Source organism: Danio rerio, chromosome 18 (genome assembly GCF_049306965.1).
Source record: "Danio rerio strain Tuebingen ecotype United States chromosome 18, GRCz12tu, whole genome shotgun sequence".
Lineage (NCBI taxonomy): Eukaryota > Metazoa > Chordata > Actinopteri > Cypriniformes > Danionidae > Danio > Danio rerio.
This window is the reverse complement of record NC_133193.1, coordinates 3,080,001-3,095,000: the sequence shown is the minus strand read 5'-3', so window position 1 is coordinate 3,095,000 and position 15,000 is coordinate 3,080,001. Positions and strand designations below refer to the sequence as shown.

The window sequence follows — 15,000 nt, the reverse complement described above, 5'->3', positions numbered from 1 at the left end:
CTAGTTTTATATATATATATATATATATATATATATATATATATATATATATATATATATATATATATATATATATATTCTTTTTTTTTTTTTTTTTTTTTTGGTCTTAAGCAAACTGGAACATGAGTAACTGATCCTTTTTTTCCAGAAAACATTAATTAAATAAAACGCAACAATTAAGACTGAATTTACTCACGAGTTACTGACCTTTTCTTTTCTTTTTTTAAACATTAATAAAATGCAACAATTTAGAGTGAATTTACTCAGTTTTTACACAAGTTACAGATTTTTTTCTCTTTTGTTTTCAACATTAACTAATTAAATTAGAGTGAATTTAAGCAGTTTTTAGCACGTAACAAAAAGGATCAGGCTTTTCTCTCAATTTTGCTCTCGTATTTAACAATTTAAACATTTTTTTCTCACAATTCAGAGAAAGAAAAACACAATTTCTTGTAACATTTTGAAACAAACTCACAATTGTAAGGAAAAAAACTATTATAAAACTATTATAAAAAAAATAATTGAAAGGCAAGAAATAATTCGCTCTGAGATAAAAGTCAGATCAGCAATATAGCAAATTCTATATTAATTTGTTTTGTAAGCCGAGATGAACAGATTTGGTTGTTAACATAAAAATTTCAATCCCTAAATAGGATTTCCACAAGTCTAGACAATTTGGGTCTCATGCTGAATGCAAAAAAAATCTATAGTAATTTGGTTTGTAAGCCAAAATCTACAAATTTGGTCATTAATGTTATGAATTAAAAAAAAAATCAATCCTTAAATATGATTTTCACAAATTTAGAGAATTTAGGAAACATAAATCTGCATTAAAAATTTAATCAACTAAAAAACGTGAGCAAAAAATATATATATAAATAATTAATAACAATAATTATTTGCGGGAAAAAGTGAACCCAAAACTTCCTCCAAATTCTATATTAATTTGTAAGCCAAAATTAGCAAATTTGGTTGTTAATGTAAAAAATTTAAATCGTTCAAATACAATTTCTCCAAGTTTAAAGAGTTCGGGAAACATAAATCTGCATTAAAAAATGGATCTTCTTAAAAAGGTGCCGTTTGGATGCAGAAACAAAATCAGTCAACCAGAATCAGAACATTTACATGTGCAAAAAATAATAATAATTTGCAGGAAAAAGTGAACTCAAAGCTTCCTCCAAATTATTCATTTGGTTTGTAAGCAAAAATGAACAAATCTGGTTGTTAATGTAATGAAAAAAAAAAAAAATCAATCCTTAAATATGATTTCCACAAGTTTGAAGGATCCGGGAAACATCAAATTATATATTGCATAAAAAAAGGAGCCATTTAAACGCAGAATAAAAACAATCACTTAACCAGGACACTTACATGTGCAAAAAATGTAAATGACAAAAAAAGTGAATTTAAAGCTTCCTCCAATGCAAAACTAAACTACGGATCATCATTGAGAAGAGGAAAAATGTTTATTCTAGTATAGATAGAAATAAAAAGGCATGGGGGCCCAGCTCTATTTTGATGTCTGCGAACTGTCGGTCCGGGTCGAGTATGCAAAAAATTCTATAGTGATTTGGTTTGTAAGCCAAGATGAACAAGTTTGGTTGTTAACGTTATAGAGCAGGGGTCACCAAACGTGTTCCTGGAGGGCCGGTGTCCTGCAGATTTAAGCTCCGACCCTAATCAAACACACCTGAACAAGCTAATCAAGGTCTCAAGCTGGGGTCACACTGGACTTTTCTCCCCATAGACTTCCATTCATACGTACGCGAATGCGTCAGTCCGGAAACGCAGGGTCATGCGTTGTGTTGCAGTTCGCTGCGGTGCAAAGTTCAAGCTTGGTGAACTCTGACCTGCGAAATCACATCACTTGACTGCGTGAGACCAATAGAGGATCAAAACATGACCTCTCTGCCAGAAATTTAAAACATCGACCAATCGCTCGCTTTTTTTAATGTCTAATAATCTTGCTTATTCCTGCCACTTTTCGCAGCACCATACGACAGAATTTCACACGCACAAACTCTAGTGTGACCGCAGCTTGACTAGGTATGCTTGAAACACCCAGGCAGGTGTGTTGAGGCAAGTTGGAGCTAAACCCTGCAGGGCACTGGACCTCCAGGAACGAGACCCCTGTTATAGAGTTTAAGAGCAGGGGTGCTCAAGCCTGTTTCTGGAGATCTACCTTCCCTGCTGAAAAATCTAGCTTAAACCAGTTTAGGATGGTTGGCTGGTTTTATCTGGTCAGCCAGGCTGGTTTTAGAGGGGTTTTGGCCACTTCCAGGCTGGATTCTAGCCATTTCCAGCCTAGGCTTAGCTGGTCAGGCTGGAAAGTGACCAGCTAAAACCATCTTAAACCAGCTTGAACATCCTGGTTTAGGCTGGACATAGCTGGTTTTGGCTGCGCTCCCAGCCTGGTAAGGCTGGTCAAGCTGGTTTTAGCTGGTCATCTCCCAGCCTGACCAGCTAAAACCAGGCTGGAAACCTGCCTGGAAGTGGCCAAAACCCCTCTAAAACCAGCCTGGTTGACCAGTTAAAACCAGCCAACCATCCTAGGCTGGTTTAAGCTGGATTTTTCAGCAGGGTTCCTACAGAGTTCAGCTCCAACCCTCATCATACACACCTGAACCAATCAATTAGAACCCAAACAGCACTTGATTATTACAGGCAGGTGTGTTTGGTCAGAGTTGCAACTGAAATCTGCAGGATCTCCAGGAGCAGGTTTGAGCACCCCTGGTTTAGAGAATCCGAGTTTAGAGAATCCGGGAAACATCAAATTAAATATTGCATGACATAAAAAATGAGATCTGCATGAAAAAGTGCAGAAAGAAATCAGTCAACCAGCATTAGGACATTTCCATGTGCAAAAAACTACAAATATTCGCAGGGAAAAGTGAACTTGAAGCTTCCTCCAATGCAAAACTAAACTACGGATGATGGTGTTTGAGAAGCAGAGAAATGTTTATTCTAGTATTTGGGATCGAAAGGCATCGGGCCCAGCTCTATTTTGACATCTGCGAACTGTCGGTTCGGGTCTCGTCCTGAGTGCTGGCTCCATTTCTTGGCTCTGTGAGGTCGAGGTCGAGGCTGATGCTGCTGCTTTCTCTGTGGGCGCTGGCAGGGACGCCACGCCTTGACCTTTGACCCCGGCCCTTCCAAGGCGCGACTGCAAATTTACAAACAGGAAATAGTTTTAGGGGTTTTTTTTGCCACAAAGCCTGACGCGTGGTTCACTCATGCGTGTCAACATGCAGATGCTACTCTTTCTCAGACCTACAAACAGAGAAGCAACAGAAGTTATCAGCATGCACCGGATAAACAGAAGCATTAGTGTGCACTTCTCACGGGCCAATTCATATACAGTTACAGTTAGAAGTCACAAATATTAGCCCTCCTGTACTTTTCTTTTTGAGGTATACTCCAAATGATGTTGAACAGATTCAGGAAATTTTCACAGTATTTCCTATAATATTTTTTCTTCTGGTGAAAGTCTGTTTTGTTTTATTTCAGCTAGAATAAAAGCAGTTTTTATTTTTTCTAAACCCATTTTAAGGTCAATATTAATTACAGAACAAGAACAGTCTACAGAACAAACCACTGTTATACAATGACTTGACTAATTACCCTAACTTTACCCTAATTAACCTAGTTAAGCCTTTAAATGTCACTTAAAGCTGAATACTAGTGTCTTGAAGAATATCTAGTTAAATATGATGTGCTGTCATCATGGCAAAGATAAAAAGGCTAATAAACGTGGGCTAATAATTCTGCATAGCGACTGTATTACTTTAAAAAAAAAAAATAAATAAATAAATAAATATATACATATATATATATATCATGTTTTTAAAAGTTTGTAAGATTGTAATCATTAACCAAAACTATATAAAATATTTGTATTAATTGGATTAAAATGAATAACCATTAAATGAACACACAAACAATACTTAAATTATTATTATTAAATTGTTATAAATTTAACTATTAAATGTAAAGCCAAATAGAAAATAATGAATTACAACTGAACTAAATTATTGTTTAATTTTCAATTTTAAAAAATTATTAAATTAAATTATTTAATTTTTAATAAAAAATATAAAATCTGAAAATAAGATTACAATTTTACAAAACCTACAATGGCATATAAATAATAATAAAATATGGTAAAATTCTGCTGCCCTCATTCTCAAATGAACACTTTAAACAATATAAGAAAACAACACTACCACTAGCCACTGGTGTCACTAATAAATAAGTGTAAATTTTGCTAGCTGTATCTGTAAATATTAGTAACAAAAATTATGTTATGAAGTGCATAAAACCATGTAAAACAAATTTGCTGTGAGTATATTGGACATCGAATTACATTGGCTGCATCCAAAATCGCCTACTACTCATTACTGCATTTAAATCTAAATTTACTACTTGACCGTTTGAGAAGTACGTTCTATACAGTATGAATGCGAGTTGTACGAATGGAACTCGGATGTACTACATACGCCATTTTGTCATGATAAGGTGACCTACCCACGTCAGTTGCATCGCTTTACTCCCATTCACGAATTCTCTTGCAGTGCATCATGGGACAGCGTAGCATGCATCGGATGCGCACTTCAGAATCTCACCGGAAGTAGCAGGTCATCTGGGTACTTCTCGCGTACTGCTTTTTCGAATTCTATTTTTCGAACTGTTTATAGAGGACTATATGGAATGCAATTTCGGACGCAGCCATTCAATCTTTTGTTCATTATGCAGTTCACTGAACAGCCACTGGTGTTGCTATAAACAAGGCTTTAAAATATTAATAATAAACTTAAATTTCACTAGCTGTGTCAGCAAAAACAATAAAAACTTTTTTTTTATTTGAAGAGCATAAAACGACAACTTTGCTGTGAATATCGAATCAAATTCGCTCTTTTGTTCGCTATGCAGTTCATTAAACAGCCACCGGTGTCGCTATAAACATGACTTTAACAACAATAATAATAATAAACGGAAAATTGAGATGCCCAAGTTACAAGATACACAAACCATATCTGTGAATTTTTTATAACGAAAAAGACAGCAAAATGCCTTACCTCGGCCCATAGTATTTTATGTACGTTTCTCCAAATATGTGCCGATATATATAATCATCCAGGTCCTCGAACACATCATCGCTGAGACCGTGATATTCGATGATTTCCTCGAGATAATCCTCAACGCCGCTGACAAAGTCGGTAAACAGCATCTGATCGTGGATGAAGACGCCGTTATGAAAGAAGTTATTGATGAAGCTCTCCAGCTCCCTCCAGTGGTGGAAATGACCCACTTCTTTCTGCAAATAACTGTGCAGGAGTTCGTTAAACTCATCCGCGCGAATGGGCTCCATGGCTTTATTGAACAAACTCATCGATTCCTGGTAGGCGCAATCGTAGACCCCTGAACATCCTTTTGGGGGTGTTTTTTGTGCGCCGGGTTTGCGCGTATTGCGTTCGGCATTGAACGAAGAGTCGCCGGTGGGTTTACGTGAGTATAAAGGTTTCTGCGGCTGCCAATCGTCAGCACGTTTGTTTCCGTGCTCCTGCTGGAAGGTTTGCTGCTCCTGAAATCGCTTTTCGTGACTAAAAACGTTAGTCGCTGAGTTTTTGAAATTCCTGAGCGTGGATTTAACGGAGTCGGAGAACTTGCGCAGGTTTTCCTTCACCGCCTCTTTGGCTTTTTTTATCTGCTCCTTCTGATGATGCACAAACTCCTTGGTGGAGTTTTTCATGGCGTCGAACGTTTCCTTCACTTTTCCCAGCATCCCATCTTTGGGGATTTTCGTCTTCTTCACGTCTCGGTCTCCTTTCGCTCGCTCTTCCTTCATCTCCAAATACAGTCGTTCCCACAGATCGGAGCGCTGCTGCTCAAACTTCAGCTTGTTTTGCAGCTCCTCAAGTTTTGCCTGTAGTTCTCCGGTCTCCTCTTTCCGATTGATTTCTTCCTTCAGATTTTCAGTGGTTATTCGCTCCTTTTCCAGCTCTTTCCGCAGCAGCTGAGCCTCAGCCATCAGAGCTTCTCTCTGGCTCATGAAGCTGCGCAGTTTCTGCTTCTCCTCCTGCAAGCAGGGATGCAGCAATTAATCCATTTTACCATTAACCATGATTTAAAGAGCACAGTTTACCCCTTTTTTATGATTTCATATTAATATTAGGGTTCTTCTGAGTGTGTTAGTTTAGGTTCATTTCAACACACAGTTCAGATGTTATAATAATAATGTGTTCAAAAGTGTCATGTTGGGGGCGTTTACACAGTTTACTGTTTTAGGGGCGTGTTACTTCACAGTTTCGGCTTCCCGCCCAACGTAACAAGGGGGCGGAGCCAAGAGCTCCCACGCTCTGTGTTTGCAACAGACATGCTGACAGACAGAGAGAGGGAAGCTAAGCTAAGCTAGGATGAACATTCAGCCGTACATGTACGAGTCGGACACAGACCAAGCAGAGTACAAAATCATTTGTGTCTTTGTATAGTCTCAGTGTACAAGTGCTGAGCTTGTACACCGAGACTAATAACCACACACACTGAATTAACTTTGACTGAGGCACCGAATACGCCACGACACGGCAAACCAGACACACTCAGTGACGCGGAAGAAACATGAAGTGTCCCGAATCGTCACGCCACGCATTCCAGAACTCCAAAAACATATCTCTACCAGGGCAAACACAACGGCGCCTTGGCCGCCGAGCCGCTGACCCAAAGCTCCGCCGCGTGCACCCCAACAGAAACCCAAGCCTAGAACTCCCAAATGCACTGCGCCACGCAAAAGGTACAAGCAATAATTCCGATTACAGTGATAATGTGGAGAATATTGATCGTGTGTTGAGCCCAATGAGTCTTTTATCTAAAAATAGAGCAAGGGTGTTCCTTTGGTGACATCGCTTTAACGCTGAAAATGGTGGACGTGCAACAAGAAACTGAGCATATGATCGTGACGCGAGGCTATCAATCAATATTGGTGGGCGGGGGGACCGCTCTCCTACGTAAAGTTGCGGTCGGTCTGAAAACCGCTTTAATTGGTCCTCCGTTTTTATGTCGTTAAATTGAAAAAAAAGGACTGTGTGTGTTTATATCACCCCAAAATGACGGTCTATACACGGTACATACACACATGTCTGTCCAAACAGCTTAAAAAGTAGATTTTTCACCATGGGTGCGCTTTAATTCATGTCATGATTAATAAATCAAAAAGGCCCTGCAACCAGTGTTGGGAAAGTTACTTCAAAAAGGTTATTAATTACATCATTAAAATTGTATTTAAATGACATTTTAATTGCAAAAGTTATTTTGCTAGCGCACAATGTTATTAAAATCAGTAAGGGGGCAAACACTTTTTCACATCACTGTGGATTACTTATTATGTATAATACAAACATTGATAAAACAAAACTATACAAAACTATTTTGTTACATAGATATTCAAATAAATATTTAATTTGGATCATATATATATACAGCTGAAGTCAGAATTATTAGCCCCTCTTAGATTTTCTTTTTTAAATATTTCCCAGATGATGTTGAACAGATTCGGGAAATTTTCACAGTATGTCTGATAATATTTTTTCTTCTGGAGAAAGTCTTATTTGCTTTATTTCAGCTAGAATAAAAGCTGTTTGTAATTTTTTAAACCACATTTTAAGATCAAAATTATTAGCTCCTTTAGGCCCCTTTGAGTTTTGGCTATGCACGTAAAGCACAGAGCCGTGCAGAGACCTTTCGAGGGGCAGGTGCATGATGTGAAAACCGAGGGGTACTTTCATTTTGAGGGGGCACTTTTTCTCCAAGAAGCAAGAGCTCAAGCACCCAAAACCCCCCTCCACTGCTTGTGCCTAGTAAAGCATCCTAAGGAACATATTCATTTAAACTCCAAGTCAACTCAGAGGTAGGCGGCCACAATTAATACCTAAGTTTGTATAAATTATACATATAACATTGTTTTATATTGTTATTTGCATGCTGAGGGTGTAAGGGATGGTCAACAGTGTATTTACAAATGTAATTACAAACGTTAATTACAGATGTAATTGCATACATTGCATATTTAATCAAGCATAAGTACACAGTAAATATATGTATTTACACAATAAGTATATTAATTCCTGTGTAAGTACATATTAGTCAAGGCCACTTATTATAAAGTGGGACCATTGATATTTTAGTGTAGAGGTTGCATTAAATTCTGCATGAACTGGAAGCTGCGACTGTTGTTTTTTATTCGTATTGTGATGCAGTTCCTTGAGAAACAGATTATTAAAGGAGTAAACAGTGGGCGTGGCTTGTTTTTCTACTACGAGCTGATTGGATGAAGTGAAGTAGGCATCTTATTCAGAATCATGGGGAAAAGGGTTTGAAGAGAGTTATTACAACCTAACAGACTCCTCCTCCTCACTGTTTCTGTTTGTTGACTGACAGCTGGAGGTGCATGATTAAGTATGTTAGCCACGCCCACGCCCAATACCTCAGACTGACCTAATCTGAGAATTGAACTGAAAACAATCAGGGAGTGCATCTGCAGATTTTAATTTTAGATTATCAATGCAATCTATTTTTTTTACTTAATGACATGCACAGATGAATTGTTCACCACTAAACTAGCAATGTAAGCTAATAAAATCAATATGGCTACTTTTGATTTCATTTGTACTTCAAGACAAAAATATAGAAAACAAGACTGAGTAATATAAGAAAGGCAGCAAAATAAATAAATAGATACAAAAACATAATAAATCAATATAATGGTGTATATTAGGACTGTTGGGTGCCATGGCTGGATCTGCTTAGGGCCCCCAAATCACTAAATCCTCCCCTGATTTGATCTCTACCTGCAAGTGTCCCTTCAGCCGCTGGTTTTCGCTCTGGATGGACTGGGCTCCGGCTCCTCTGTCCTCCAGCTCTCGGATCTTTCCCCGCAGGACCAACAGCTCCTCCTGAAGGGCCGACAGAGACGCTTCTTCTCGCTCAAGAGAGATTTTAAGCTTCTGGTTCTCGGCGGTCAGATCTTTCTCCCGGCTCTCCATCCGGCTTTTGGTTTGCATGAGCTGCTCGAATAAATCTCGTCTTTGGGCCTGTGTTTGAAAGCAGGAATAAAACTGTTAAAGGTGAAATTAACGTTTTTGGTGGATGTTAGTATCAGTATGTTCGTTTTAAGGATATCTAGTGTGCCCAAAAATAGTGACCAAATCTACATTTAGAAGATATAAAGCTTAAATAAACATTAAAAGTTTGCAGTTTGTCACTGCCGCCTACAGTTAAAGTCAGAATTATTAGCCCCCCTGAATTATTCGCCCCCGGTTTATTTATTTTCCCTAACTTCTGTTTATGGAGGGAAGATTGTTTCAGCACATTTCTAATCATAATAGTTTAATAACTCATTTCTAATAACTGATTTATTTTATCTTTGCCATGATAACAGTTAATAATATTTGTCTAGATATTCTTCAAGACACTTCTATACAGCTTAAAGTGACATTTAAAGGCTTAACTAAGTTAACTGGGCAGGTTAGGGTAATTAGGCAAGATATTATATAATGATGGTTTGTTCTGTAGACCATCAATAAATAAAATAGCTTAAAGGGGCTAATAATTTTGACCTAAAAATGGTTTAAAAAAAATTTTAACTGCTTTTATTCAAGCCGAAATAAAACAAATAAGACTTTCTCAAGAAGAAAAAATATTCTAGGACAGCGGTTCTCAAACTTTTTCACCAAGTACCACCTCATAAAAAAATTGTCTCTCCAAGTACCACCATAATGACCAGTTTAAAAATACAGAAGCATAGCAGGCCTACTTATGCAGCTAAAGCTCTGCACAGTTCCAAAACAATGCAGATGAATTTCTTTTATTAAAGGTTCAGGACACCCTGGAGAACTTTTTCTTTTGTATTAACAGATTTGTGTGTGTTGAGCATCAGTAAAGACAATGTTAGCACCTGTCAGCTTTAATTGTGGGGAAAACTGGATAATTTTGAGCTTTTGTCAGCTCATTTCAGCTTCCGGGTTTAAAATTATTATTGGGGCGGGATCAAAATCGGCGACGTAGCGCAGTACTGCAAGTGCAATGATGATGCGTCGGTTTCTCATTATTATTCATAGCGGAGTTTTCTTATCCTATGAGAAGAGCCGGCTGCTTAATTATTCATGAGACCTGCCAGACCTGCCAGTGTCAAGCCCGAGCTGAGAGACACGGAAACCACAGCACAGTATTTAGCCGTTCATGAAGGCTCATATGCGTTTGTTTCCATCATCCACGGGGTTTGTTGCATGTTTTCCCCCGCGATCTTGTCAGGGCCGATCATACAGCAGAGCTGTGTGTGTGCTACAAGCATTTTTGTCGGGAGAGCAGCACGAGAATTGGAGAATGGTGGACGCTGTCTTTCATCAGGAGTTCGTTCACATTCAGACACATCGCCGTGCTGCTGTGTTTGCCTAAATCCTCCAGATTACCAGCAGGGTTAATGGTTAAAATAGACGGGTCAGGAGACCTGCTGCACTGAGTCTGCTGGATACGGGGATTGAAGGAGAAGTCCTCATTTATAGTGTTTACATGAACACACATCTTTATAATGATATAAATTGTTGTTGTCTGTATATGAAATTACAAATAGCAAATGTAGCAGGGCATTAAATCACTGTTCATTTCTTTGCATTTTAACTTTGTGAACTATAAACTCATGCGTCTCCTCACAGTTTGTGTCTCATTTTGTGAGCTAACTGACAACAGCAGTTATTCGCTCCCCTTCTCCCCTGCTGGCCACGCCCACTCCTGCCCTGTGCTCGCGGAGCTCCACGCCCATTAATCATGCATCTTTTGAAAAAATTCTGAAGTAGACTCTAACCAAAAGAGGGGGGTGTCATGGCCCTTTAAGGATATTTATTATTGTCAGCCACTTTAAACATTATAAATAGTTTGAACATTAACTGTGCTTACAGGTAAAAAATAATAATAATGTTTAAATTAAAATGTGCTTCTAAAAGTTAATTAAAACGGCACTGATCTTAAAAAGTAAAAAGAAAACTGATGTACTTAAATGTAAAGTATTACCATAGAGTAGCTTATTTATCAAAACCTGGAAATTTTTACTTGGGACTGCATAAATATAAGCTACATGTGATCATATACTTATTTGCAGTGGTGGAAAGAGTACTGAACAATCACACTCAAGTAAAAGTACCTATAACGGTCTCCAGCATCCTCTAGTTATTATGGAGCCGCTTTGACAGGAGCAGTGATGTTCATGATGCGTCCAAGCATTTATATCTCAAGAGTAACTTTATTTTTCTTACAAATACGACAAACAAACACGGTCTGTTTCCCCGCTACTCCTGTCAGCTGATCACCCATCACCTGTGAGCGCTTACGTAAGCAGGTGAGCTGACGTGACATATAGGTGGAGTTTATCTATATCATTAAACCACTCGATCAGTGACACAGAATAATACTTTATAATATTATTAATCTCAATCAATCATGCAACAAATAAACAAATAAAATATAAATATATATAAATATCACAAATGGCTCCAACAGTACCATTACTTGCCTAAAAATGTAGTGTGAGTAGAGTAAAAGTACCTGTTGTAAATATTACTCAAAGTAGGTGTAAAAAGTCGCCCTTTCAGAAGTACTCATGAGTAGTGATTGGTATTACGCTGTGAAAAGCTGATGCGTTTACATGTCATTTGTGGATGTGTAAACGTAACATTCTGTAGTGCATTTAATTATTATTCCGCAGGCACACAACGTCATAACATGTTAATATTAGGTTAGATTTAGGTTGTAATGTCAAGTGACTAAAATTCAATGTCTAGCCAGCGTCTAAGCATAATGTCCAATAATGACGTCAAATGACACCGATATTAAGGTTGTTAGAAAGTGACCAAAATTCAACGTCGAGCCAACATCTTAAACCAACATCATATTGACATTGTCAAAAACTGACATTTATCCATCAGGTATGACAACCAAAATCTAACATCTGATAGACGTCATAGTGGGAACGTTCACACAACTTCAAGCTGTGACATCATTAGACGTTGATATTTGGTTGGTTTTAAGTCTTTGGTGTTCAGGTCCTAATTAATTAGATCATGTGTGTTTGATATGGGTAGCAACTGACATTTGAGGGAAGGTAGATCTCCAGGAACAGGATTGAGCACCCCTGGGCTAAGGGGTAGAAATGGGATTGGGCCTTACATTGACTTAAGTAACTGTAACCAAATTACACAAATTTAAATGTAATTTGTTACTGTGGCGAGGGGGCGGGGCCGAGAGCCGTGGGAACGGAATGAGGCCGCCGCGTAAGTGGATGCACCTGTGGTGCGCACCGGCCTCGAATCCCAAGGAAGGAGCTCTGGACTATAAGAGAAGGAACGATGGCAGAGGAGGCCGAGAGAGGACCAGGCCCAGACACATTGTTTTACTCTTGTTTTCAGTTTGATGGCCGACTCTGTGAGGAGCTGCCATCCGTTTGTTTTGGTTTAGATGTAGTCTCCGTGAGGAGCCGCCGTCCCTGGTATTAATAAATATTTTAAAACTTAGTCGGTTCTCCGCCTCCTCCTTCCCGGCGGCCAAAGGGCCATAACCTTATTACAGTTACATTACTGCGTTCCCCAAAAATGTAATTAGAATACAGAAACACATTACACCCGACTCTGGAAATAAAGCTGTATGTATCTGTGTGGGTGTTAGGATTGACACACAGACCTTATTTATAACATCCAGCTCTCTTTTACAAGGCACGTCCAGCTCAATCACACGACTCTTCTCCACAATCCTTTGCCTCTCCTGAATCTGCACTGTGCCTGAAACACACACACGTTTGTTTTTGTGAAAAGTGGGGACATTACATAGGTTTCCATTCATTTTATACAGTCCAAACCGTATATTATATTGCCCTCACCCCACCCCACCCCTAAACCCAACCATCACAGGAGACTGTGTGCAGCTTTATTAAACTCATCCTGTAGAATTTATAAGCATTTTGAGAAATGAAGACGTCACCTATGTCCTCATATTTCACCTCTTTTTTGTAATACCTGTGTCATGCCTTTGTCATTATATGTCACAAAAACACGTACACACACACACACACTGTATGTTCCTTGTTTTTACAGATTAAAACTTGTGGCTAAGAAATACGTATTTGGTGTGGTCAGAGATAAATTTGATAAATCCTTAATTTTGAGCCCTGAAAAGTCATCTGAAATAAAAACTGATTGCATTGCGACACTACCCATTTGCTCATGCACACTAAGCAAGCTAATACACACAAGAAGTTAAATCAGGGGTCACCAAACTTGTTCCTGGAGGGCCGGTGTCCTGCAGATTTTAGCTCCAACCCTAATCAAACACACCTGAACAAGCTAATCAAGGTCTTACTAAGTATGCTTGAAACATCCAGGCAGGTGTGTTGAGGCAAGTTGGAGCTAAACCCTGCAGGGACACCGGCCCTCCAGGACCGAGATTGGTGACCCCTGAGTTAAATGAATGAGAAGGCATGTGGACATAGCACAACATCTAAATCAAGTCATTTAGCATGTCAAAGCAAAATATATTTTCCCAACAAGAAAAGTGTGGCTAGTGAAAATGGCGAGTGGCTAGTAATGTTGGAAATCTACTAGCCACAGTGGCTGGTGATCAAAAAAGCTAATGTCAAGCCCTGCTTACAACTGAAAGCATGAAACAAGAAACATTATCGGTTGCATTGTGGAAGCATTGCAAAACCAATGTTTCCTCCTTGTCCAGTAAATCCTGCCAGTGTCAATTTTGCTTTCATGAGTGAACAGGGTTTTCACTTACAGTAGAATAGAGCTACACAATATATTATTTTATCATTGATATCTAGGGGTGTCAAAATTAATTGTTTCTTTGGTGCACCGCGATGCAAACGCAGACAATTCGGTATCGGTTCAGTGATGATCATAACCAGTTATTGTGTACTGGCGTCATTTATCTCATATGCGCTCTGTCGTGAGGGAGGCGAGCGTGAGTATTTACAACGCTCCAACTACTTAAAACTCATAAACTGTGCACAATTTCACTGTGTGTGTTTGCTGGATCAGTCTTTCACTGACATTTACAGCAGAAGCCACTGTTTCACTGCGATTGAGAGAATGAAAGTACTCCATTTCTCTCTCTCACATACACACACACACACACACACACACACACACACACACACACACACACACACACACACACACACACACACACACACACACACACACACACACACACACACACACACACACACACACACACACACACACACACACACACACACAGTGGCCCATTTGACCTGCTGGCGTGACTTTTCTTCTCCTCTCGGCTGTTTTACAGCGTTACTTTTAGATACAGAAACGAACGCGTGTCTGCAGAGTTTTCTCCACCATCTATCATGGATCAGCTGTGATCGCCGCTGCCGCCTGCCGCTTATCAGAGTCACTCATCTGTGAAGAGCGCAGCGCGCGAGAGCCAATCGCAACCGTTTTTGTTGAGGGTGTGACCAATCAAAGAGGTGTAAGAGAACTAGACAAGGATCAGAAAGCGAGCGGGATATTTATATTTGTTTATATTATTTGCTAAATGCTCGTGTTGTTTAAAGGTACGGTTTATATATCTGACTGTTTGTATTAAATGACAAAATTGTATTACAAATAGTATATAAATATATTCATACATTTTAATACAAGAATTCTGCTGTGAAGAAAATATAAAACTGTGTATGGAAAGCACCGTGATGCACAGGGATATCGAATTGAACCGAATCGATGGCATGATAATTGTAACCGAACCGAACCGGGAGACTAGTCTAGGTTCACAGCTCTATTGATATCGCAATGTGTGAATCTGCAATAGTCACATCACAGTAAAGCAATTTCAAATTTAAACCATTTGGACAAGAACTTATTCATTTGTTTTGTTTTTTTTGTAACGAAAACGAAATATTGCAATGTAACTTTATCCCAATATCGTACAGCCCTA

The 15,000-nt window shown here is 38.8% G+C and overlaps 1 protein-coding gene across 7 annotated transcripts in view; it reads right to left on the bottom strand.

Annotated features, from left to right (window-relative positions):
* Positions 1-208: 208 nt before the first annotated feature.
* Positions 209-15,000, bottom strand: part of ccpg1 (cell cycle progression 1) — a 30,066-nt gene continuing 15,274 nt past the window's right edge. For 2 of the 7 annotated variants that reach the window (XM_073928783.1, XM_073928784.1), the window contains 4 exons: positions 12,721-12,818; positions 8,841-9,083; positions 5,076-6,076; positions 209-3,270 (listed from right to left, as the gene is read on the bottom strand). In XM_073928783.1, coding sequence (XP_073784884.1) covers positions 3,255-3,270; positions 5,076-6,076; positions 8,841-9,083; positions 12,721-12,818 — 1,358 coding nt within the window. In that variant the 3' untranslated portion in view covers positions 209-3,254. 7 annotated transcript variants of the gene reach the window in all.